General features: G+C 55.3%; 2 protein-coding genes across 17 annotated transcripts in view; one reads left to right on the top strand and one right to left on the bottom strand.

Annotated features, from left to right (window-relative positions):
- Window positions 1-507: 507 nt before the first annotated feature.
- SPACA9 (sperm acrosome associated 9) lies at window positions 508-11,975 on the bottom strand. Of its 4 annotated transcripts, XM_006062161.4 has the most exons (6): window positions 11,672-11,975; window positions 8,968-9,160; window positions 8,198-8,302; window positions 5,128-5,303; window positions 2,255-2,457; window positions 612-1,524 (listed from the first exon to the last, which is right to left on the bottom strand). In XM_006062161.4, the coding sequence occupies exons 4-6, from the start codon at window positions 5,272-5,274 to the stop codon at window positions 1,200-1,202; spliced, it is 675 nt and encodes a 224-aa protein (XP_006062223.2). In that variant the 5' UTR covers window positions 5,275-5,303; window positions 8,198-8,302; window positions 8,968-9,160; window positions 11,672-11,975; the 3' UTR covers window positions 612-1,199. The 4 variants fall into 4 exon arrangements, with proteins under 4 accessions (XP_044782440.1, XP_006062223.2, XP_044782439.1 ...); XM_044926505.2 differs by lacking the exons at window positions 8,198-8,302; window positions 8,968-9,160 and adding an exon at window positions 508-576 and having other exon boundaries at window positions 1,377-1,524; XM_044926504.2 differs by lacking the exon at window positions 8,198-8,302.
- A 77-nt stretch (window positions 11,976-12,052) lies between these two features.
- AK8 (adenylate kinase 8) overlaps window positions 12,053-24,728 on the top strand; it is a 136,559-nt gene continuing 123,883 nt past the window's right edge. For 9 of the 13 annotated variants that reach the window (XM_044926493.2, XM_006062153.4, XM_044926490.2 and 6 more), the window contains exons 1-3: window positions 12,053-12,683; window positions 15,577-15,661; window positions 21,996-22,045. In XM_044926493.2, coding sequence (XP_044782428.1) covers window positions 12,435-12,683; window positions 15,577-15,661; window positions 21,996-22,045 — 384 coding nt within the window. In that variant the 5' untranslated portion in view covers window positions 12,053-12,434. Of the gene's footprint in view, window positions 12,684-12,722; window positions 13,673-15,576; window positions 15,662-21,995; window positions 22,046-24,728 lie in introns of those variants that run through there. The other 4 variants (XM_044926495.2, XM_044926494.2, XM_044926497.2 and 1 more) reach the window with 3 other exon arrangements.

Below are 24,728 nucleotides of genomic sequence, written 5' to 3'. Positions count from 1 at the left end.
AAGGGCCGCCCACGTCCACTACCTGCCCTCCCCATCAGGCATTTGGAGGAAGGTGGTCTAAACTACCTTTAAACGGCTGTTGGCTGCACCCTGGCCTGACTGGGGAAGGAGCGGAGGTGAAGAGCCCTGTGCGCAGTGCGGTTTTCCACGGCTCTCCTCTGCCCAGCCGCCCTGGAAATCGGTGTGCTCTGCCTGTTAGAAGGGAGGAAGCAGCTCCTTTGGGACGAGACTTTGAGGTGGCACTTTTAAGTTTTGTCTGGAAAATTTAGATGTTCTCGTCTGAGTAGGCCTCTAACTCTGCAGAGAGTTACTGGGCTGGCCTGCTGCGGGCCTCTGGCCTGAGCCTCTAGGGAGCAGACCCCACGTGGGGCAGGTGTGTCCCCTGCACACGGGCAGCTTCGCCAGCAGTTCCGCTCGTGGGGCTCCTGCCCAGCATCCCCTGGTGTCTTGGGGTGAGTGTCACTTTCTCTAAGGGGTGAGCATCAGGAAAGCCGCCAGGCAGAGAGGTGCCAGAACACGTTTTTATTCTTGACTGTCGCCCCCGAGGAAGCAAGAATACAGAAGCTAAGTCGCCCCCTGCGAAGGGAAAAAACAACAGTGAGACAGCACCTCTGGCAGGCTCAGCACCAACGCCACAGTCCCAGCCTCTGGGCTGCAGTTAGGTCGTGAGGACCAGGCGACCGTCCTCCTGCAGGAGCCACGCTGGCAGGTCTTCCGGCTTCTCTCTGTCTCTCTCTCGAGGAAAGGAGAGGCTGGGCGGCTTGTTCCCCTTTGGTTCAGAGACCTGACCCCACTGAGCATCCTCAGGCTGGAGCAGCTCTGTCCCGTGGCCAGAAGGGAGCTGCGCATTCTCTGGCTGGGCCTGGGTGGGAGGGTCAGCGCCCCAGCCCTTCTGGGGGCCCACCCTCCTCCCCTGAACCCACCAGCAGCAACGTGAGTGGGGGTGCTCCTCCTGGGCACAGGGCCTGACACTCGGAGGCGAAGGAAAGTTAGAGGTTAAAGCGCTAGAGGGAAAGAGTTTAGGCCATCCATGGGGTGGCTCCCTGGGGATTAGTAAGTGGCGAGGATGGTGAGCACCAGTAGAGATGGATCCACTGGTGGAAACCAGGCTTAGTTACAGGCTGCCCTGTGGGATGGGATGGGAGGGAATGCGGTGGGGTAGGGCAGGGCTGGGGTCGGGCGGGTCCCCCAGCTCCGAGTTACAGTTTCCCACCAGGTGGTCTCCAGGGCGGTTTTGAACTTCCTTGGTCTTTCCCCCCAGGTTTGGGGATGTTCTGTATCAGTTGCCCACAGTTTTGTTTCCGAAGCTGGGGCTGGGTGCCCGAGGCCTGGGGAGCGTGCGCGGTGGCCTGCATGGCTGCCTGGGGCTCACTCACTTGCTGCAGTGCTTTGCGGGGCAGCTTCTCTGAGTGGGCGACCCACTCTTTCATCAGGTCTAGGATGATGGGGATGAGGCTGACCACACCTCCGTAGTGGTTCCGGGCCTCGTCACAGCTGAGGTGGTTCACCACGTCGTGGGGGTATCTGCAGGGCGGTGGGAAGGGCTGGGTGAGCCCTGCTCCGGGGACTGGTGTGCTGGGCAGGGTTTTTTCTTAAGGTTACCCCCGCTGCACAAAACCCCTTGGGGAGGTTTTAGAGCTGTGCACCTGCCAGGCCAGGCTCTCCATGCCAGGCATGGTGGTGGCTCAGCAGGTTTGGGGCCCCAGACCCCTCAGGGTTCCCGTGTGAAGGGTGGGAGCAGAGAACCCCTGGCCTGTGGTTGGCAGAGAGCTGGGCAAGGGCCGAGGAAACCTGCTGTCATCGCCCCAGGTGCACTGCGTACCCTTTGACTCTGCTCACTCTTAGACCTAAACGGCTTGCTCCGGAATCTGGTAGTCTGTGCTGTGGATCGATCCCCCAGGGCTCAGAATGAGGGAACCCAGTAGCTAACACCTGTGGGATCGGGCTCCTGATGTCCACTTTGTGGGCTCCTGGGAACAACTGCTCTGTGAGCCCTGCTTCTGGTCTGGTGCTGCCTCCAGCCAGAGGGTTTGCATTCTGCTAGGTCTGGGCCTCAGAGTCCTTCGTTTTCAGTAAATGATTTGTCAGGTCAGAGTCGCTCCGGTGAACCAAGGGGCCTAGGATTTCCCAGCTGGGGACCTCTGGACAGTAGCCCCTGGACTCACTTCCTCCAGGCCCGGTCCTCTCCCGTCCCCGCCCTGGCCCCTCCCACATGCACTTGCGGAGACCCCTGACGGGACCAGGAGGGTCTTACTTGGCTCGCAGGCTGCTCAGGTCATTGCTTTGGCTCACGAGGGTCTTGCATTTCTCGAGGAGGTTGTTGGTGACGGGGGTGCCAGCGTGCAGGGCCTCGAAGTGCTGGCAGAGCTTGCTGAGCTCCGAGCAGATGTCCAGGAACATGAGCAGGATGCGCCTGTCTGTGGAGTTGCTGCAGTGGTGCTCCGTGTAGCTCTGCACCTGCACGGGCCCTCGGGGCGTGAGTGCCCAGGGCCCCCGAGCACCCGCCCTGGTCCTCCCGCCCTCCCGGGTCACGGGGGATAGGCCCCCGATGTGCGGGGCCGTCGGGTCTGCAGGCCTGTAGACTGTGAATGTCACGAAGTGTCACGGGCCCCGTGCAGAAGGCTCCGCGGGCCCTGTCTCGCTCAGTCCTCGCCTGAATGCCGCCCTCTGGGTCCCCTTTTTCAGGCCTCATTTTACAGATGAATACAAGGCTCAGAGAGGTGAAATACCTGCCCAGGTACCACTGCAGTGGTGAAGCTGAGTCACCCTAGCTCCAGGGCTCTGAGCCCAGACCTCTCACCAGACCCAGGCAGCTGAGCCAACACCTGAAGTGCAGGGGGCTGGTCCCTGACTCTTGATGCCGAGGTCCCACCCACTTTGAAAATTGCTGGGCTGGGCCACTCAGTCCATGGAGCAAACTAGAATCTCTTGCAGTATTGTTGTCCTACGTTTCCAGGGGGCAGAGAAAGGAGGGACAGGTCAGTAAGTAGAGCTGGGAAAACAGTGGCCTCTATGAGGAAAGAAATGTAGCCTCCGCCTCAGGCCACAGACAAAATCAACTCCAGGAGGATGGAGAACCTGATTACTAAAAACAGGGACTTGCCTGGTGGTCCAGTGGCTAAGACTCTGCTCCCAGTGCAGAAGGCCCGGGTTCCATCCCTGGTCAGAGACCTAGACCCACATTCCCCAACTAAGAGTTCACGTGCTGCAACTAAAGACCCCGTGTGCTACAACTAAGACCCATGTAAATAAACTGAGCCAAGTAAAAATCAATATAAAAAATACTAAAACTAAAGCTCCAGAGGGAACTTTTTCATCACCGACTCAATGGACATGAGTTTGAGCAGGCTCTGGGAATTGGTGATGGACAGGGAGGCCTGGCGTGCTGCAGTCCATGGGGTCACAAAGAGTCAGACACGATTGAGCGACTGAACTGAACTGAAGTTTTTCTTAAGCCACAAAAGAGGCTAAGGACAGTGATGCAGCTGATCTAATTTCAACTCATCTCCCTGGAGACCCTGGGGGCCTTTCCAGCTCAGGACATTCCACATCCGGACACCCAGTCAGTCTGGGTCTGAGATCCACGTGGACACAGGAGGAGGGGGCTCCAGTCTGGGCAGGATTAACTGACGCATTCCATGTGGTCCTGCCCTCAGTGATCTGCTGGAAGGGGGTGTTTCCTGCCTCCTCCACTTCCCAGAAAATTGTAAGCCTAAATCTGGGTTTTGCTGCCGCTCCCAGCTGCCTTCTTGTCGCTAGGGGATGTCTTTCCCCAACGATCTCAAATGGTCCTTCCCAAGGACAACAGCTTTGTGTGGGGCAAGAGGCTTTTGACACCCACAGTCTCTGCCCACACACCACGCACACCTGCCCCAGGATCCGGGGTAGGAAGGAGCCTGCGCTGTGGTGTAACTACAACAGAGCTGTGTCACTGGGCTACCGGGGGACACTGCGCGCAGGGTGTGGGGCAGGCGGTCACCTTCCGATACCCCGGGCCAGGAAGGGCAGGGGCAGGGTTGAGAGTCAACCCAGGTGGGGCTGTTATTTACCAGAAGCCTTCTTGAGCCTAAAGGCAAGAAGGAGCACGCTGGGGTCACAAAGCCCCGGCGGGGATTCTGAGCAGAGGCGGAGCGTCTCAGGTGCTCCTTCCTGATACTGAACACCTGTCCACGCCCGTGGAAGGCTGAGCCTTCGAGGGACGGGCTGACGGTGCAGCTGGTTCACTTTCAACAGTTCAGAGGGAAGAGGGTGTGTATAAACATGGCTAAATAGTAAACAAACTGGCCTAACTAGGTGAAGGTTATATGGGTATTTTTCTGCAGGTTTTTAAAATTTCAAGTTAAACTGGGAGAAATTTTTACAAAAATTAAAAATTTTTTTTTTTTTTTTTTTTTTTTTTGAGGATACTGCTGGGCCAGGGTTGTTCTCTGTGGCCCCGTGTGCTTCTCCTAAGCAGTTCTGAGCCTGGTCCCCACTCCCTACCAGGCGGCATCTCTTCAGTGGGAGAGAGACCCATCGAGAGCTATGCTTCTCAGGCACCTGGCTTCCTGGAAAGCTGCTTCAGTCTTAAGGCCTCCACATTCGGCAGGGCAAACTTGGACGGTAGCTCACACAAAGAGGAGACTCCGGTTAAATGAAATCATTTGCAAACGTGACTTAGCAATGTGCTTGGCGGGTCATAGTTTCTGAACCTCAGGGGAATCCAGTGGCTGGGACCATGTACATCTATCTGTTCACCACACATCCCTGTCCTGAGCCCCAGGGCCTGGGACGAAGGACGCTGCTAGATGCTGGGGGCATGGGTTTGCAGATGATCTCATGAAATCTGCCTAACAGCCCTGGGAGGTGCGTGCTGCTTTTTCTACATTTTTAGTTGAAACCAGCCGGAGGTCACAGAGGTGGCATGTGGCAGAGCCAGGACTTAACCCCCGGCTGGTGGTGTCTCCAGCCCCTGCTTTCAGCTGCTTTCTCACGTAGTTGGTGAGGGAATGAGTGCCTGGCTTCTTCCACAGTTAGGATCTGAGACCTGATCCCTGCACCCACACGCTGGCCCTCTCTGGGCCTTGGTTTCCCCAACTTTTCCAGCAAGGGGTCGAGACCTGGCCCCGCCTGCCTGCGAGCGCCTACCTGCCCGATGCTGGAGATGGGCCGGATCTTGTCGTGGGCGTTCTCCCTGCAGTGCTCCAGGGCCCCAATGAAGGTGAATTGCTGCTGCTGGAAGATCTTGTACTTCTGCTCCACGCTCCGCAGGGACTCTTTTACTTCATTCATCATTCTACCTGCTCACTGGGACGCGGAGGAGCCTGTGCGGAGGAAGAGGAAAGTCCTGAGGTCCCAGGGCGCTGAGCAGCTTCCCACAGCCCTGGGAGCGGAGACAGTCTTCATCCCCATATTGCAGAGAGAGGGAGGCAAGGCCCTGGGAGGCTGTGCACCTGCTCAAGAACCTGGCTGGCTGGCTGCGACACAACCAGACTTGACTCAAACCCGACCCGAGCCCCATTACCCTCCAGGGACACAGTCTTTGCCGCGAACAAGACTTCCTTCCCTTAACTGTAGACAAGAGTTTCTCCGGGCCTCAGTTCCTCCAGATTGTGGGTGTCTATCACACATACACACACACACACACACACACTGAGACACAGTCCAGGCCTCAGTTTCTCCAGATTGTGGGTGTCTATCTCACACACACACTCTGGGACACAATCCGGGCCTCAGTTTCTCCAGATTGTGGGTGTCTATCTCACACACACACACACACACACACACACACACACACACACACACACACACTCTGGGACACAGTCCGTTTCTCCAGATTGTGGGTGTCTATCTCACACACACACTCTGGGACACAATCCGGGCCTCAGTTTCTCCAGATTGTGGGTGTCTATCACACACACACACACACACACACACACACACACACTCTGGGACACAGTCAGTTTCTCCAGATTGTGGGTGTCTATCACACACACACACACACACTCTGGGACACAGTCTGTTTCTCCAGATTGTGGGTGTCTATCGCACACACACTCTGGGACACAGTCTGTTTCTCCAGATTGTGGGTGTCTATTGCACACACACTCTGGGACACAGTCCGTTTCTCCAGATTGTGGGTGTCTATCACACACACACACACACACACACACTCTGGGACACAGTCCGTTTCTCCAGATTGTGGGTGTCTATCACACACACACACACACGCACACACACACACACACACACACACACACACACTCTGGGACACAGTCCGTTTCTCCAGATTGTGGGTGTCTATCACACACACACACGCACACACACACACACACACACTCTGGGACACAGTCCGTTTCTCCAGATTGTGGGTGTCTATCACACACACACACACACACACTCTGGGACACAGTCCGGACTTCAGTTTCTCCAGATTGTGGGTGTCTCTCTCACACACACACACTCTGGGACACAGTCTGGGCCTCAGTTTCTCCAGATTGTGAGTATCTATCACACACACATGGCCTCCCATGGGTCACAGCATGTAAAATCTGTTTCATCAGCTGGGACCCAACTGCTTTAAAACATCTGCCACTCTACAGTTGGTAGGAAAGTCTAGGGATTCTTTTCAAGCTAAGCAGGGGGAGGTCGGCACCGGGACCCTCCCGACTTGTCTGAGGAGGTGCGGTTACCAGCTCTGGGCTTGGAGCAGGAGCCCTGAGCTCGGGTTTGCCAGTCCCCGGGGCAGGCCTGGCACTGGCACCTTCTCCTTGCCCCGCCATGCTGTTTGCAGGGAGGAAACAGGTTGGAAACACGGATGCTATGGGGAACACGCCCATGGACTGTCCCTGGTGTGATCTGGGAGGTCCACAGCACGTCCCGAGCTGCTTCTGAGTGGAAACGGCAGTGGGTTCTGCCCTCCATGACATCACAGTGTTACTGAGCACATGCCCAGTGCCCAGGGTCACAGGTTTATGGAATGTTAGGGCTGGAGGGCACCTCAGAAGGTCAACTCCCCTTAACTTCCGGGGGAAGCTGAGGCCCCGGGTCTCTCAGCAAGCTTGTGCCTGAGACACCCTAGGTCCTGGGTGTCCTGAGGTCTCACCACCAGCATCCTTGAAGGTGCCGCAGCTGCTGTCCCTGCACCATGAGGCCCCGGCACACGTGGAGCCCAGGCTCGGCTGCGCAGAGACAAGGCCCCAGCGAGATGCTGCAAGTGGAAGGGGCCAGAACGTGGGGAGTGGGGGCGCTGAGGAAGGGAAGGATGCATTCCAGGTGTGCCAGCAGGTCCCAGGTGGGGAGGAGGCTTGCTTTCTGCTGGACCCCCCTCAGCATCCTGAGCACAGCAGGACGGGAATGAGGAAGTCTGTGGTGAGGAGATGGCATTGGGGATGTGAGGACAGCAGACCGTCGGGGTGGCCCTCCACGACACGGCGGGAGGGGTGAATGAATCCCTGAGCTGGGGAGGGCAGGGGACAGGAAGCCGGGGCGCTGCTGCCACTGTCAAGGGGCCATGCCAGGAAGGGGCCCGACCATTGTGCCCCACCAGCCAGGGTGGCGGCCCTGCAGACGTCATGGGGCCCTCTTGGCAGCACCGTCTGGGCCAGCCCTGGGAGCCAGAGCCCGTGTTTGCCAGCAGGACAGTGCAGCGCCACTGGGGTCAGGCCTGACCCAGGGCCACACGGGGCGGGGCCTCCTTCACTCAACTTTCTCCTGCTTCTGCTGAAGCTAACCCTAACCCAAGCCAGGCGGGGAGTGGGGTTGGGGGATGCCACGGGGCCCATGGTTAGACCCCTGTCATAGCCAGCCAAGGCCCCCCCACCCCCCCAGCCCTGCCTGCAGGCGGGAATGACGGTCAAGCTAGCTGCAGTGCCCGTGGAGGCAGGCCTACCAGGACCTGGCCTGGGGCGAGGAGAGTGAGGCACATACCTGGGTGCAAAAGGTCAGGGGGTACGAGGAACTCAGCAATCCAGATAGGTAAAAGCAAGCATGACGTGCGCCACCCCCCCCCCCCAAAAAAAAAAAGCTGCAGGGGCTGCCGATGGCTCTGCCTCCTGGGGGAGGGAAGGTCTGAAAAGAAGGCAGGCTTTGGAAAGGAGGGTGGGCAGGCAGGCGGGCAGAGGGTGGAGGCTGTGGGCAGGCCAAGGTTGAGGCCCCACGTGAGGGCAGAGCTGTGAGGACAACCACGGAAGCTTCTAGCCCAGGAGGTGCCGAGTACCTGAGGCGGTCATTCATTCATGTTGAAGCGCCTGCCAGGGGTCAGACACCTGCAGGGTGCTGGACTGGGCACACAGCGTTCAGCCAAACAGACAAGACTCCTACCCTGGAGGGACGCCAGGAGTGGGAGGCAGACAGTGAGTGAACAGATTAAGGACAAAAGAAAGTGGGGAGATGGGTGGGGGTGGCCAGAAGGACTACGTGGCCTGCAGGAGGGGCACGTGCAGGAGGCGGGCAAGTGTAGGGGAGGCCGAACTGGAGCTGAGCTTCAGCCTTCACCGAGATCCCGGGTGGCTCGCCCCAATCCTCCTAGTAACAGCCGGCTACTCAGTGAGGCTCTAGGTAAACAAGCCTCATCTCAGATGCTCGCCACAGCCCCTTGAATGAGGTACCACGGTTATTCCCACAGGACAGACGACAGAGCTGAGGTCTGGCAGCTGGTGAGCAAACCCAGATGTCCCACTCAGTTCTGCCCGATTTCACTGAGCCTGAGATCTTTACTTGGTTACCTCCTCTCTTCCCCCCACCTCAGTGAGGGTCCATTGAGAGAAACACACCAGATACCAGACTGACTGAGGATGGAGGTAGGTGTGTGGGTGGGTGAGGTGTGGATACCAAGGGCCTGCACTACCCAGACCCAGTGCCTCGCTTCCACTTGTGTGAGACTGTTCCCTGTTGCCCCATCCCAAAGCAACGAGGACTAGCATTCAGTGTACCCCGCTCTCTGCCGCCGTCCTGAGCTTGCCAAGTTCTTCAGGGATACAGCCCTACCTTGGCTGGTGGCCCCAAGAGCCCCTGAGAGCAAAACCGACTTGGTTCTTGATCCTATTGACTTGTGACATGCGCGCCAGGGATGTCGTGAGGGGAGCTGTAACAAGCTATCCAAAGCGGCTGTCCCTTGAACAAGAGTCACCGCAGTCAAATTAGTCTAGATGAAAGGCAGGGGGTGCAGGCGCTTCTCGATCTGGGGGAGGAGGAAGGAAAAAGTGATTACCTACTAGATTTTCAGCTTTAATTGATTTGTATTTTTCCAGGCTGTTAAAGAAGATTAAATCGTGCTATGAAAAGTGCCTAGGGCTTAAAATAAATGAGGAGAAAGGCAAGTCACTTCAGAAATGTCCAGGAAGCAAGCTGAACCTCCCCAGTGCAAATCGCAGGCCTGGTGGCGGTACTCTTTGTTCGGAGGGAGGCTGCTTCCTTTTCTTCCCCAGCTGTCTCTGCAGTTGGATTTGACTTGACAAGCCTACCAACGTGTGCGTGCTCTGAGGAGGCAGTTCTGAGGGGAGAGAGCCCTTTTCCCTTGGAGGCTGTGGCTGCTGGAAAGTGAGTTCCAGGCTGGCTCTTTGTTGTTGTTCGTTTGCTCAGTTATGTCTGACTCTGTGACCCCATGGACTGCAGCACACCAGGCTCCCATGTCCTTCACTATCTCCTGGAGTTTGCTCAAACTCACGTCCACTGAGTTGATGACACCATCCAACCATCAATCCTCTGTTGCCCCTTCTCCTTCAATCTTTCCCAGCATCAGGGTCTTTTCCAGTGATTTGGCTCTTCGAATCAGGTGGCCAAAGTGCTGGAGCTTCAGCATCAGTCCTTCCAATGAATATGCATTGGAAGGCTGGCTCTACCTTGGATTTATGAGTGACCTCAGCCTAGAATTTTCCCCTTTCTGGGCCTCAGTTCAGTTCAGTCACTCAGTCGTGTCCAACTCTTTGCGACCCCATGGACTGCAGCATGCCAGGCCTCCCTGTCCATCACCAACTCCCAGAGTTTACCCAAACTCATGTCCGTCGAGTCAGCAATGCCATCCAACCATCTTATCCTCTGTCATCCCCTTCTCCTCCTGCCCTCAATCTTTCCCAGCATCAGGGTCTTTTCAAATGAGTCAGCTCTTCGCATCAGGTGGCCAAAGCATTGGAGTTTCAACTTCAACATCAGTCCTTCCAATGAACACCCAGGACTGATCTCCTTCAGAATGGACTGGTTGGATCTCCTTGCAGTCCAAGGGACTCTCAAGAGTCTTCTCCAACACCACAGTTCAAAAGCATTAATTCTTCGGCGCTTAGCTTTCTTTATAGTCCAACTCACATCCATACATGACTACTGGAAAAACTATAGCCTTGACTAGACATTTGTTGGCAAAGTAACGTCTCTGCTTTTTAATATGCTGTCTAGGTTAATCATAACTTTCCTTCTAAGGAGTAAGCGTCTTTTAATTTCATGGCTGCAGTCACCATCTGCAGTGATTTTGGAGCCCAGAAAAAATAAAGTCAGCCACTGTTTCCCCATCTATTTGCCATGAAGTGATGGGACCGGATGCCATCTTAGTTTTCTGAATGTTGAGCTAAAGCTCAACTTCTTCTCTCTCCTCTTTCACTTTCATCAAGAGGCTTTTGATGCCATGATCTTAGTTTTCTGAATGTTGAGCTAAAGCCAACTTCTCTCTCCTCTTTCACTTTCATCAAGAGGCTCTTTAGTTCTTCTTCACTTTCTGCCATAAGGGTGGTGTCATCTGCATATCTGAGGTTATTGATATTTCTCCCGTCAATCTTGATTCCAGCTTGTGCTTCCTCCAGTCCAGCGCTTCTCATGATGTACTCTGCATATAAGTTAAATAAGCAGGGTGACGATATACAGCCTTGACATACTCCTTTTCCTACTTGGAACCAGTCTGTTGTTCCATGTCCAGTTCTAACTGTTGCTTCCTGACCTGCGTACAGATTTCTCAAGAGCCTCAGTTTATCCATTTGTTAAATGAGGGAGTTTGGATTAGAAGTTCCTTAAGGGCTCTTCTGATTCATTCTAATGCTCCATGATTGACAACGGATGAGGAAAGAGACCCAGAGAGGGGAAATGGCTCAGCCAACAACTTTGCACCATTCTGAGCCTCCAATTTCTCATCTGTAAAATGGAATGAAGGTACTTATTTCTCAGGGTTGGTGCAAAGATTCAGTGACATAATATCTCTAAGAGTAGCAGCTATGCATTGTGCATTCACTACACATCAGTTACTTATACTTCTGATACATTAGCTCATGGAATCTTCCATAATCCCCACTTCATAGGGGAGGGAACTGAGGCCCAGGGCAGGCTGGCAAGTTAGTTGAGAGTGGAGTCAGGATTTGAACTCTGCGCAGTCTGCATTGACTATGCCATACTCCCTCTCCATAACGTTCACAGAACCCATAGTTTTGTTGAGAGTACAGCTCAAAAACGGGCAGCTCCTCCTGAGAAGAGCAACTGGACAAGAGCTAGAGCTTCCATTTCAGTGCTGTGGTCGCTACCAGGCGTCCACCCCCCGGCCCCACCCGGGATGAACACGATTCGCAGACCTCCATCCCCCCATCGCGTCCCACCCCATCGGTCTCTTGGGTCATCGGCAGCAGAGGCGGCCCCCCTCCATTCTCCAACACCACCCCCCTCGCCCCCCAGTTTCCAAATCCAGGGCTTGGGTGGCCCTCCCCAGGCCTGCTTTAACCTTGGTTGTCCTAGAGCGGCCTTCACTCAACGGAGCGCCCTGAAGCCGGAGAGTCTCCGCGGGTGTCTGGGGCCCCGGAAGGGCGGGGAGGCCCTTCCCAGGGCTTGGGAGGAGGGGTGGGTGGGGTGGGGGAGAGCAGGGGTGAGAAGGGGCGGGGCCGCGGGCCTGATTGTTACCCCCGCTGCCATAGCAATCGGGTCACGTGGCAGCCCCGCCCACGCCGCAGGAACTACCCGCTGGGCCTGGGGTCGAGGGATACAGCAGTCCCTACTTTTTCAAACACCCTGCCCCACATCGCCGGGAGTTGGTGACGGACAGGGAAGGCCTGGCGTGCTGCAGCCCATGGGGTTCGCAAAGAGTCGCACACGACTGAGCGCCTGAACTGAACGGCCCATCTATCCCAGCGTCTTCCTTTTAAAGACGGGGAAACTGAGGCCCAGTGAGCGGAGCTGGGGTGGCTCAAGGAGCACCGAACGCCTGGGCCGGGGCGCCTTGGCGGAAACAGAAGTAGGATCCGCCTCCCGCCTCTCCCGGGCCGATGTGCCCTCGGGATACTGTAGGGTGTCTCAGCACAGGAGGGGGCCCTCTGAGCCAGGAGCCCGCAGCAGGAGGAGACTTGGGGTTCCCCGCTGAGGCGCGCAGAGTTGGGGGACGAGGCCGGAGCTGGGGAGAACTTCCTTCATGCAGCTGAGGAGACCCGGAGCCAGACCCGGCGCCAGCCTCGCCCCGGAGCAGGGGAGGGGCGCGAGAGTGACGCGTGCTGATGACGGAGCGCCGTGGCGCCCCTGGCAACGGCGGTCCCCAGGGAGCGTCGCGTGCTGATGACGCACAGGCCCTAGCGACGGCTGTCCCCAGGGAGCGGCGCCTGCTGATGACGCGAGGCCCTAGCGACAGCGGTCCCCAGGGAGCGGCCGCGCTGCGAAGCAGCATGGACGCGACCACCGCCCCTCACCGCATTCCCCCGCAAATGCCCCAGTATGGGGAGGCGAACCACATCTTCGAGTTGATGCAGGTGACCCGGGCAGCCCTGTCCCATCGCGACACCAGGCGGTGGCCGGGGACCATCTTGGCGGCGGTCCGGCTGCGCGCTGGCGACCCTACATCTGGGAGGGGTGATGTCTGTTAGCCACGAGGCCGCCCGACTTGGGGTGTCCGACACGACTGTGTCATCGTACCCCCAAGGAACCCCTCGACCGAAAGATGCTCCTTGACCATACTCGGCTGGTCCTGGAGGGAGGAAAAGGGGGCAGGCCATACCGGCCGTGACTGGACCCTTGCTCCAACCCAGTCAGGTCGATGATCTGGAAGAGGTTCCTTCCTTTTTCTTAGTTCCCCTGTCTGTGAAACGCCAGGTTGCAAGAGGTGGTTTCCAAGGGACTCATCCTGTGCTGACCATTCCCAGGCTGGCTGCGGTGTTGTGTCTGAGCTGGGGAGTGTCTGAGTTGAAGATGGCCTCTCCATCCTTTGAGAAAGGCAGCCTCCTGGGACAGCAGCCGTGTGGTGTGGAAGGCAGCTTTTCCCACCCGGCCCTTTCTCCTCAGAGCGAAGAGTTCAGGGAAGCTTCCAAGCCCTCACCCTGAGTTCCCGACCTGACTGACCCACTGCCTGTGTGACCCGAGGCAAAGCCACTCCCCAGCCTGTTCTCCAGGTTTCCCTTCTGCATCTTGGGTTGGTGGTTTAGTCGCCAAGTTGTATCCGACTCTTGCGACCCCATGGACTGTAGCCTGCCAGGGTCCTCTCTCCATGGGATTTTCCAGGCAAGAATATTGGAGTGGATTGCCATTTCCTTCTCCAGGGGATCTTCCCCACCGAGGCGTCCTGGGGAAGTGAAAGCTTTCAGGAGCTGGATTGGAGGATCTCTCAGCCACTCAGAGGTTCTGAGGGCCAGAGGGAAGCTGGAGCATTTGTCTGCTCCTCCGGGTAGACCCCCATCCCCAGAGGCACCTCCTCAGTGATGCCTGTGGCTGTTTGAGCGTCTGACAGCTCAGAGCAGAGCTCAGAGTAAGAAACCCGCGTCTCTCTCTCTCCTGCGGACATAGGCTTCCTTTGGAAAGCGTTCACTGATAGAGGGCGCACGAGAGATTTCTAAGACCGAGTGGCCTATCTAAGTAGAGGAGATGGCTAGCTGAGTCCTAAGTCCTCAGTGATGGCGGGCAGTACACGGGCAAGTCCTGGGGGCACCCTGGTCTGCTCTTAGGGAATCTGGTGTCCCTCATAGCAATTGTTGGAAGGAGTAGCCTGAGGAAGCTTTTAGTCCATTATTTCCAGTCCTTAGTAATTTCTGTGCTCCCTACATGGTTTTTCATCATTTTCATTTTTTAGCATTTTTATTTTAAAATGATTTTGGACCTACCGGAAGTTACACAAGTAGCAAAGAATTCTAGTGTATCCTTCCGCCAGCTTCCCCCGGTAATAACATCTAACGTAAGGGTAGTTCATTGTCAAAACCAGCAAACTGACAGGGGCACAATACTATTAACTAGACCTTATTTGAATCTCATCCATTTTTACCAGCACTCTTTTTTTTTTTTTTTTTTCGTATGAATCTACGAAATTTGGGGCTTCCCAGATGGCTTAGTGGTAGAGAATCCACCTGCCAGTGCAGGAGCCACAGGAGATGCAGGTTCAATCCGTGGGTGGGGAAGATCCTCTGGAGAAGGAAATAGCAACCCACTCCAGTATCCTTGCCTGGAAAATTCCATGGACGGAGGAGCCTGGCGGGCTACAGTCCATGGAGTTGCAAAGACTCGGTTGCGACTGGGTCACTGAGCTTGAGCACACGCACACACCACACAGTGAAATTTTATCACAGGTATAGATTCATGTAACCAACAGCATATTTCCATTTTAACTTCATCATTTCTTTAAATCAGCCCACTCAAAAAAAAAATTAACTTATTTTACCTCATCCTAAGGTTTGATGTACTGATTTTTTCTAATACACATTAGATTTACTGTGTAAAAGTGAATTTTAGAATATTCATCTGTGAGCTATCTGGAATCATCTCACACTGTCTCACCAGCACCATAGCACCATGGATCGTGTCCAGCTGTGTCTTAATAGGTGTAGAAGCTGAGGCCCAGGGAGGGGAAGGGACCGGTGGGATGCAGAGCGGGGCTGGGCCTTCTCGCCGTTCAGTGCTGTTTCTGCTGTGCCGTTCTCCGTCTGCCTGCCTGCCCCTAGGGCAGAAGGCTGCTCCTGCGTGCACTGGCGCTGCTGCCAGCCACCTGGTTCATTCCTGTGCCTTTTGTTCTAGAACCATGGAAGCTGCTTTGCTTTAGAATTAAATGGCCAGACAATCCCAGGACTCTTTAGATATCTGGCTAGTACATACCCTGTTCCACACTGGACAGACACAGGTAGCAGCAATGGCCACGTCACCCAGCACACATTCTGTGTGGGGCCCCTTCTGTGGTTGTTCTGGGCACTGAGATGTGGGTGAGGCAATAAAGGGGATGCATGGGGGCTACAGGAGCGTGCCACAGGATTGACCTAGTGAGCGTCATGGGGAGAAGTGTTTCATGCTGAGGGAGCAGCATCTGCAAGGGCTCTGAGGGGTGGATGGGTGCCCTGCAGGAGAGGGGTGAGAGAAGGCTGGTCTGGGGGGGCCACAAAGGAGCTGAGGGGCAAGGGCCCCAGGACTACTTGCTCTGAGTCAAGGGTGCTTCCCTCCAGCTCCGCCTCCTTCCAGGTGCCCCCACTCCCAGCAAAACCCATGTGGCCCTTCCCTCATACCTCTGCTCCCAGGGACCGAGGCAGACACCCACTAGGGTGGGAGGCAGGGAAGAGATCAGGTCCCATAACTGGTATCCATAGTGATGCCAGGTTGCTTGGCCACCGGAGCCTGGGGCCTTGGGTGCGCATGTAGGCGTCAACCCCCTGAGTGTCTGCCCTGTGCCCACAGAACATGCTGGAGCAGCTCCTGATCCACCAGCCCAAGGACCCCATCCCGTTCATGATTGATCATTTGCAACGAGACAACGATTATGGTGAGCACCAGAGCGGGCCTCCCCCTCCCCCAGTTCCCAGCTGTCCCTCCCCTCCGCCTCCTGGGAACCACTCTGCCCTCCCTGTGCCTAAAAGGGAGGTCAGAGCAGGGATGGGGACAGGTTTTGACCACTTGGGGAGGTGGTTAATTGAAAAAAATGCCTTAATTTCTTCTGGAGCACAACTCATACAAATACTCTTGCCAAGTGATTAAAATGCAAACCTCCGAATGGCCCACAGAATCAATTATTAATGTTTTGGCACGCCCCAGCTGATGTCGCCTGTTGGGTTTAAGCTCTGTGATCACTCCACTTGTCAGGTGTAAGTGTGGCTTCTGGTCTACCCAGACAGGCTGCACTCGGCTGTTCTTGATGGTCTTGTCACGGGCTCCTGTTAATGAGTTCCAGAGCTCCCCCCAAACCTCGCCCGAGTGAATGCAGGCCAGCCAGACCCAAGGCGGGCACCCTGAACAGGGGGGAGAGAGAGGAGGCACTCTGTCCTGCGGTCGATTTGCCGAATGGAGGCGCACGAGTGGGGGAGCATGGCCGCCCCTCCTGAGCTGTCAGGGAGGCCAGTGTCCCAGAGCTTTGATGTTTCTTTCACTGGAGCATTAACTGCTTTGAAGGCGCTCCCGGCTCAGCAGTGAAATGAGTGGTGCAGCTGAGAGGGACAGAGGCCTGAGATGCCCGTGGCGGGGTGCTGAGGCCTCACATGAGAAAGGAAGCGAAGTAGTTTTTTAAAAACTGGTGAGAGGAGACTCGGAGCCCACGGGTTACCAGGCACGCCTGGCCTCTTCTGGGGGCCTGCCCTTGGGTCCTGGGCGGGCCCAGCCTGTGAGAATGAGGTGCTGTTTCAGAGGCCCGAGCAGGAAAGTGCGATGTGGCCTGGAGCACCCCACACTGTCCTTCCCCGAGCCTCCAGGGAGGCAGAAGTGCACGTCTACACTGGGTGTGAGCTGCTGAGGTGCCCCAGGTGGAGACCGAGCCGGGGTGGTGGGGCTGGGGGTTGATCCGCTCTGCTCCGCGGGGACTCTTCTAAGAGGCCTCGGTTACCTGGTCCTCTGGTTGGTGTGGGAGGGAGGGAGGCTCCGCTGCTGTGTGGGGGTGAGAAGCCCCCTTGCTTCCTTGCAGTCCTGCTGCAGACCCCCGCTCACCGCCCCTGCCTCACCAAGTGGCCTCTGTTGTCTGGAGGAAGGTGTTCCTGCAGCCTTACCCCCCACCCCACCCCCATGCCGTTTGGAGCTGGGGTTGCTAAGCTGTGTTACCAAGGGATGCAGGAGGCACTTCTGCCCATGTTCCCCTCTCATGCTGCCCTCCAGCCCCGCCCAATCAATAAAGCAAAGCACACTCAAAAGAAGATAAAAGGCCAAATAAAGCTCAGTTTCCTCTGTAAAACGGGCATGTCTGGTTGCTGAGATGGAGGCGGCCAAGCCCCAGCCTGGTCCCTGGTGGTGTCAGCAGAAGGAACGCCGAGGCCTGGAGGCTCCCGCTGGGCTTCAGTTGGTGCCATGCAAGTGTCCACTTGCGCGAAGCCCGGTGAGAGTTTTCCAGACTAAAACCGTACTTGAGAAAAGGACGCTTTGAACTCGGAGTTGGGTTGTGGCGGCACTCCCTACTTTCGGCTTGAAGAGTTCTGTTCAGGGGCATGTGTGCCACGCTGTGTGTGCCCCTGCCACTAGCCTCACAGCTTCGCCAGTCTCCCCGCTAGAACTTCAGCCTGACATCCAAGGTTACCACTCGTCTTTACACTTTTGTCTTGCTCCTCTCTGTGCAGTTATGACTTTCAATGTTGAACTGACTACTTGGCCAGAATCTTGACGTCCAGACGTCACCTTTCTGTTTTAGCCGCGATGCGCTTGTCGCCAGCTGGGCTCTCATCTCAGGCGCTGGCCGTCCCGTGCTCTGGGCCGCCCCTCCCCACCCCCTCAGCATCCCTTCCATTTATCTGCAGGCTGCGCTCCGCAGAGCCCTTCCTCCTTTCTCCATGTGACACCGCTCTGTCCCTCTCCAGTGGGGTGGAGAATTCAGACCCTCTTCGTTCAGCTCGAGCTGGGGATGGGGGGCTCCTGGCTGTCCTCCCCCACACCTGAAGTCTTAGGCTTTGGGCCCAGACACTGTCTCAGCGATTCGAGTCATTGGATCCCAGGAACCACAGGTTGGAGGGGTCGACTTGTTCCCACAGCCCTCCACTCCCACTCCCTGGCCTTGGGCCAGCAGCTCAGAGGGACGCGGGCACATCTTCGCCCTTTGGCTCAAGTCCCACCACTTACGTGAAGAGAGGGCATGTGTCCCTCCCATGCCCAGGCCTCCACCTCCAGGTGAAGCAAAGATGCGGGAGAAGGAGGGGAGGATGAGGAAGATGGGAGAGGACCACGCTTCTGGGATTTCTCTAGGAGAAGGGAAGCCAGAAAGAGTTTCACCCATCCTCGTGGTTCTAGAAGAGGACCGGGGCCTGGAGAGGCCCCCTGGTGTCCAGCGAGCATTCCTGTGGCCCTGAGCTAGTGGGTCAGTCGGTCTTGCCTTCTCCCGGCATACAGTGGCCTGTGTCACCTGCAGCCAGGCACTCAACCCCCTGCCTCCTCGGCTTGCATGTTGGGTGGGTCAGGGTTCCCTGTGATGTGTGGTGACATGGCCAGTGGCCAGTGTAGAGGAAAAGAAGCCTCTGGGCTCCTGGCGCTGAGTGTGCTCGTGAGGGGATGGGGGAGCCATTGACACAGGGCTGGCAGCCCCTTCGCTGCGAGAAAAGCAGATTTAGTACAAAGTGAGCATTTACAGTAGCCCTGGGCAATATTAAAGCAGGCGATGGTGTATATAATGGTGTGTTTCGTTTTTTATCAAACGTTTGTCCAAGAAAGCTGTGTATTAGAGCTCCAATACCTAAGGGTTTTCTTGTGAATTTTAAATCATGCTCCTAGTTAAACCTCAAAAGGCTCTGTGGATGGAAAGGTTTTTTGATTTCCTTTGAAGTGGGTTGAAGAAGTTGATTACTCTTGGCAGTCAAGCAGCCTTTTATGACACTGTTTATAAATAATTACTCATGAGCAGGGCTGGAGTTTCAAGGTGTTAGATTTTAAGAAACTGAAATTAATCACATAAATGTGTGTGAGAAATTAGGTGGAGAGAAAGGCCGTGTGAATGTTCCCCTTTTAAAGTGTTTTCGGAGATGTGTACAATTTGGGTGCCACTTACAGGAGCCCGGAAGGCAGGCTGGGGTTGGGGGGGGGCCTTCCCCAGCAGCCGTGGAGCCTTGTAACTTTGTCAAAATGAATGTACGACTTGGGAGTCCGCTTGTTCCCAAAACGCCGTTGTCAAGGTGCAGTCCCCCTTCTCCTCGGTCCCTCGGACCCTGAGCCCTGTTGGGTCCACCCCAAGTTCTAGGGTGCTACGGCAGAGGCCTGGGGTTAGAGCCCTGGAAGGGCATCAGGGTGGCGGGCACAAAGGCCAGACCCACAGCCCACCACTCCCTTCCTCTGGCTTTGGCAAGCGGGCAATTCTCCCCATGGTCCGAGCAAGCTCTTTGCTCTAACATGCCAGGCCCACCACCCTTTACCCCCACTCCTTGCTGCCCTAACGCTGTGCCTCCCCTCGACCTCCCCTGGCACCCTAGTTCCAATCTGCCCTGATCAGGTGTTCCCAAAGCCACCTCGTTTCCAGACTCACCCACCTTCCACTGCTTCTCTCCTCTGGTTGGGGCACTCGGGAAGGCCTTGGCCGGGTTCCAAGGCCAGAGAAAGGCTGGGCCATACAGCCCCGTCCTGGCTCCCAGCCCGCAGATGAACGTGCTTCGCCTGCCCTGGGCCTGCGTCCTGAGCTTCATCGCCCCATGGAGCCCAGACTCTGGACGCGCTCCGGGAGGTGCTCTCCCTGGCGGCCTGTAGGGCCCATGGGTGGCTGTGGCTGGGTGGTGGTGGGGCAGCCCCCGTGGGCCCTGTGTGTGAATGGCATTCTGGGCTCAGGCTACTGGGCCGGGTGTCCAGGGTGGCAGGGCTGTCCCCCCCGTGCCCTTCAGTGACCGCCCTTGGGGGCTGGCTCCTGTGGTGGCCCTGGGCCTGGCTCCTGCCCGGGTGGGATTCTCTGAGCCATGCTGGCCTGTGAATAAACCCACCTCTACACGACTCAGCCCCGTCCGCGTCCCGTGGCTCGCACCCAAGAGTGCCGACTGGCAGAAGGTGCCTTTGCAAGGAGGTGCGAATGGTGGTGACAAAGGCGACCACAGCCTCAGTGGCCACAGAGGGGACAGCTGAGGAGGAGGCCATCGGAGGCCCTGCTGTGTGCTTGGCTACTCGCGATTCTAGCTGCTGGAGCGGAGGGTGAGACGTGGTCCCTGCAGCCAGGACATCCTCTCCACTGCTCAGCCGGGGGACGGGACTTAGCACGGCAGCAGCACCCTTCAGTCAGGAGAATCCCAAGGGAGGAACCCAGTGGGGCTGGGGGCTGAATGGAGGGGGGTGAGGAGGACACCCCTGTCGGGGAGGTGACAGGTGACAAGGTAGGAAGATGGGAAGAGTGTCGTCAGAACGGGGAAGTCCAAGATGAAGGGAGAGGCTTGCCCAGGGCTCCTGGGTGACCTAGATCCCTGGTGAGGGTGGCTCTTAGGGTGCCCAGGGCACATCCCAGCTCCTGTGGAGGTCAGGCCCCTCAACGGGGGTCCACGGGGACTTAAGGGGGCACAGGGCCCCCCCTTGGCCAGAAGAACCCTGGCAGCTGTGGAGGGCGGGAGGCCCACCAGCCGAGTGTGGCTTGGAGGGGAGGGGGTGTGCCGGGGTTTGCTGGGCTGGAGCACGGCCGTGCGGCCCGCAGCAGGTGCCCTCCTGTCCTTCATCCCTGATTGCATCGCCCGCCCAGGATCCAGGCTCGCAAGGAGCAGGTTACCTACATTTCACACCGTGGGGCCAATGGACCAGGTTTAGAAATGAGGGCCGCAACAGTGTTTGTTCTAAAGCCATCAGCTGGGGACATGCAGGAATCCAGCAGCAGCGGTGACGTGTGCGGCCTCATTCGTGGTCCTCGGAGAGACCGCTCCCTTGCAGAGACCGGGCAGAGGCCCTGCTCCCTCCCAGGTGTGTGCCGAAGCAATCACCTCGCCCACCTGGTGTGGGCCGCCGGGCTCTTCCCAGCAGTACTCAGCCCCGTGCAAGTTTGGAGGAGGTGCTCAATGAGTGTTTGTGGAGTGAATCGGTGAATTACCTTGAACTTGCCTTCAACGTTTTCCCTGAAAATGAGAAAGGGCTGTGGAGTTGGGGCAAAAGTCTCTTCAAACCCAAGCAGCCTGGCTGGGTACTGGTGTGCTGATCATGAGTTCAGGGGCCACATGGACCCTTCTCCGTGTCCACTCTCAAACTAGGAGGTCTCTGCATGGATGCGGCTCCTTCTCGGAGGCCTGGCAGGAACGGGCCCTGCAGGTTGCTGTGCACACCTGTTCACCTGTCCCTGGGGGTGGGACGGGGCCAGGCCGACAGGTGGAGCCAGAGGCCAGCTTCCGCCCTCCTTCCTCCTGGGTGCCGACGCCTCTCACTCCCCGCAGTTTGGGGACGGGTGACATCAGTGCGGCACCCGGGGAGGAACCAGCTTGGACTCACCTGTCCACACACCACATCTTGTTGGCCTTGTTTTGACCCAAGCGCACACCTTCCAGCCCTCTTCTTTAGATGCTGGGTTTTTTTCCTTCTTTTCCAGTGGCCAGTACCTACTCCCTAGTCCAGTAGTGTCTTTAGAGCTTCTGCAGGGGCCAGGAACCTTCCAGAGCCAGGAGTGCCACAGTGAAGCCAGCGGTATCCATTTGCATAGAAATATCCATATTTGAAAACAAAGCCTTTCCTATCTGGGGTTTTATAAATCTGGCTCATATACACTCCAGGCTTTTCCCCATTATTTCCTTCTGCAACATGATGGGGAATACAACTTGCTAAATAAAAAGGCATAAATATTAAAAAAAAAAGAAAAAAACCACCTTTGAAGGTCGATTTACATAAAATACAGCTTTATTTGAGAATGTGTCCCTGAGACAAAGTCCCTGTTTAAAATGCTTTATGGTGTTTGAAATCCCAATTGTTCTGGATATTTATTAGTTCGGCAAACAAGTTACCGTGTCCACGTCCCCTTGGAGACAGAAGAATAAACCATCTCAGGGATCACTTACCTCTCTAAACACAGGATACGTTCTATGGTATCTGGAGCGTCTCAGAACCGCTGGGTTATAAACGACCGCATCACTCCCAGAAAATGAAATCTGGGGAGCAGAGAAATAAATATACCCAGAGCTCTGCAGACATGCGAGGTGTTTTCTTGTTGTTGTTGTCATACTGAACAGTGACATTCAAATCTCTCTATTCCACAGTGCCGAAGATTGTACTATTAGGCCCACCTGCCTCGGGGAAAACAACCATAGTAAGTGTATCGTATTAACTGCGGTAACACGGTAATATCTCATTTATCCTGCAAAGCTGGACTGAGGCTGCACCTCAGTGAATTTTCAACATAACTGAGACTCCTTTCATCTCTTCTCTCTCCTGCTTCCTAACTTATTTTCTCATTACAAGAGGCAGCATGTGTTTGTAGTAGAAAACCTAGAACATACAAGAAACAGAAACAGGGTTCCCCAATCGCACAGTGGTGAGCGTTCTTTGAACACGTGAGATATGCCTGCCGGGGTATTCTCATGACTACGTGTCCACCATCTGGGCACACCCTTCGTTCCACCCTTAGGATACGTTTCCAGAAGGAGAAGGGCTGGGTCAAACAGCACACACGTTTGATATAGACAAACAGCACAGACTTTTGGTTTAGAACCTTTGGGTTCACCAGTAAAATTTTAATCATGCAGTGTTTCAACCAATGAGAAAAGCAGAGAAATGGCACCAGAGAGACTCACGTACCCAGTTCCCAGATTTTACAGGAACTTGTCATTTTGCCACATTTGCCATGATTTTCTCTCCATTTCAAAGACAGTAGAGCTTTCAAGACACAGCAGACGCCTCATCCCACTTCACTTCCCCTTTCTGTGCGTCCGCCGTCGGAGACAGCCTCTGTGCTGACGCGGAAACTTCGCTCCCTGTGTGGTTTTAACCTTTTACCTCCTTTGTTAAGTGCCAAGAAACGTCTTCAAATTATAACCATCTGAGAGGGAACTCTTTCTGTTCTTTAAAGAAGCCTGGTTAGAGAACACCAGGTACCATAAGTTAATGATAAACAACAAAGCCCTGCTGTGCAGGACAAGGAACTATATTCCATGTCTTGCAATGACCTGAAATGGAAAAGGGCCTTCCCTGGTGGCTCAGACAGTAAAGAATCTGCCTTCAATCCTGGAGACCCAGGCTCACCGACTTCATGGATGTGAGTTTGAGCAAACTCCAGAGAGAGTGCAGGACAGGCAAGCCTGGCATGCTGCGGTCTGTGAGGGGCACAGAGAGTCACACACGCCTTAGCAACCGAGCAACAATAATGGCAAAGACGGAAAGAATCTTACGCATGTCTGAGTCACTTCGCTGTACACCAGAAAGGAACGCAGCATTGTAAGTCAACTGTATACTTCAGTGAAAACAACAAAACACCAGAAGACTCTGGAAGCCTATGTCATCGCTGCCAGCACTCCTCCTGGGCGCACAGGCTGTTTCTCTGACCGGCGGGCACCTTGTTTTATTCTGAAAAGGAATCAAGATGGCTGGTCTTACATAAAGCCACCTGCAGCTACCCTGCTTTTGGAGTGAGACTCGCCGGCTCTTCAGTTTATCTGTCATCTGTCCGTCTGTCCATCCATTCACCCATCTGTCTATCTCTGTAGATTTTCTCCTTGTTCCCTCAGGACCAGGCTGTCTGCTGTCACGCTCTCTGAATCTTCCCTCCCAGTCTCCGTTTCCCTGTGAGACCCCATGGACCCCAGGCCTGGGCCTGGCAGCCGCCAGCACTAGCTGGTGTTTCGACCCCACTTCTTTCGGCAGATCCACAGTCCCCGCCCCCGTCCACTGTGTGGAATGCACAGAATCTAATTTTACAGGAAGATGATAATGGTAAAATCCCAGCAGGCTGCTTCCTGATCTCGTCACTGACACCTCCCAGCACAAGGAGCAGAGAGATTAAGGTTCATACCTGCCCCGGGGGACCCCAGGTCCTTCTGAACCATCCTGATGCTGAAATAGTCATCAGTATAATCTTGGCGTTAAGAACATTTGGTTGTATGGTTATTCTTTACAATGTATTCTTCCCTGGAGGAGTATACAGAGTGGTCATTGGTGAGCTGGACATTGACTTGGCCTGGACATGCGTCTCCCAACCTTTAAGAAAAGATGAATTTGGAGTGTGTGTCATGATCTCTATTTAGGGCCTGTCCCCTTGTTTCCTGGTTTAAACTTTCGAGTTAAGAACTCATGGTCCAGAGAGCTTGAAAAGGCAGGAAAGATGGGCTCGATAAAGGAAGAAATGGTATGGACCTAACAGAAGCAGAAGATATTAAGAAGAGGTGGCAAGAATACACAGAAGAACTGTACAAAAAAGATCTTCACGACCAAGAAAATCACGATGGTGTGATGATTCACCTAGAGCCAGACATCCTGGAATGTGAAGTCAAGTGGGCCTTAGGAAGCATCACTACGAACAAAGTTAGTGGAGGTGATGGAATTCCCAGTTGAGCCATTTCAAATCCTGAAAGACGATGCTATGAAAGTGCTGCACTCAATATGCCAGCAAATTTGGAAAACTCAGCAGTGGCCACAGGACTGGAAAAGGTCAGTTTTCATTCCAATCCCAAAGAAAGGCAATGCCAAAGAATGCTCAAACTACTGCACAATTGCACTCATCTCACACGCTAGTAAAGTGATGATCAAAATTCTCCAAGCCAGGCTTCAGCAATACGTGAACCATGAACTTCCAGCTGTTCAAGCTGGTTTTAGAAAAGGCAGAGGAACCAGAGATCAAATTGCCAACATCCGCTGGATCATCGAGAAAGCAAGAGACTTCCAGAAAAACATCTATTTCTGCTTTATTGACTATGCCAAAGCCTTTGACTATGTGTATCAGAAGAAAGTGTGGAAAATTCTGAAAGAGATGGGAATACCAGACCATCTGACCTGGCTCT

This window comes from Bubalus bubalis, chromosome 12 (genome assembly GCF_019923935.1).
Source record: "Bubalus bubalis isolate 160015118507 breed Murrah chromosome 12, NDDB_SH_1, whole genome shotgun sequence".
In the NCBI taxonomy this organism is placed as follows: domain Eukaryota; kingdom Metazoa; phylum Chordata; class Mammalia; order Artiodactyla; family Bovidae; genus Bubalus; species Bubalus bubalis.
The sequence above is the reverse complement of the archived record's forward strand: the minus strand, read 5'-3'. Positions and strand labels throughout refer to the sequence as shown.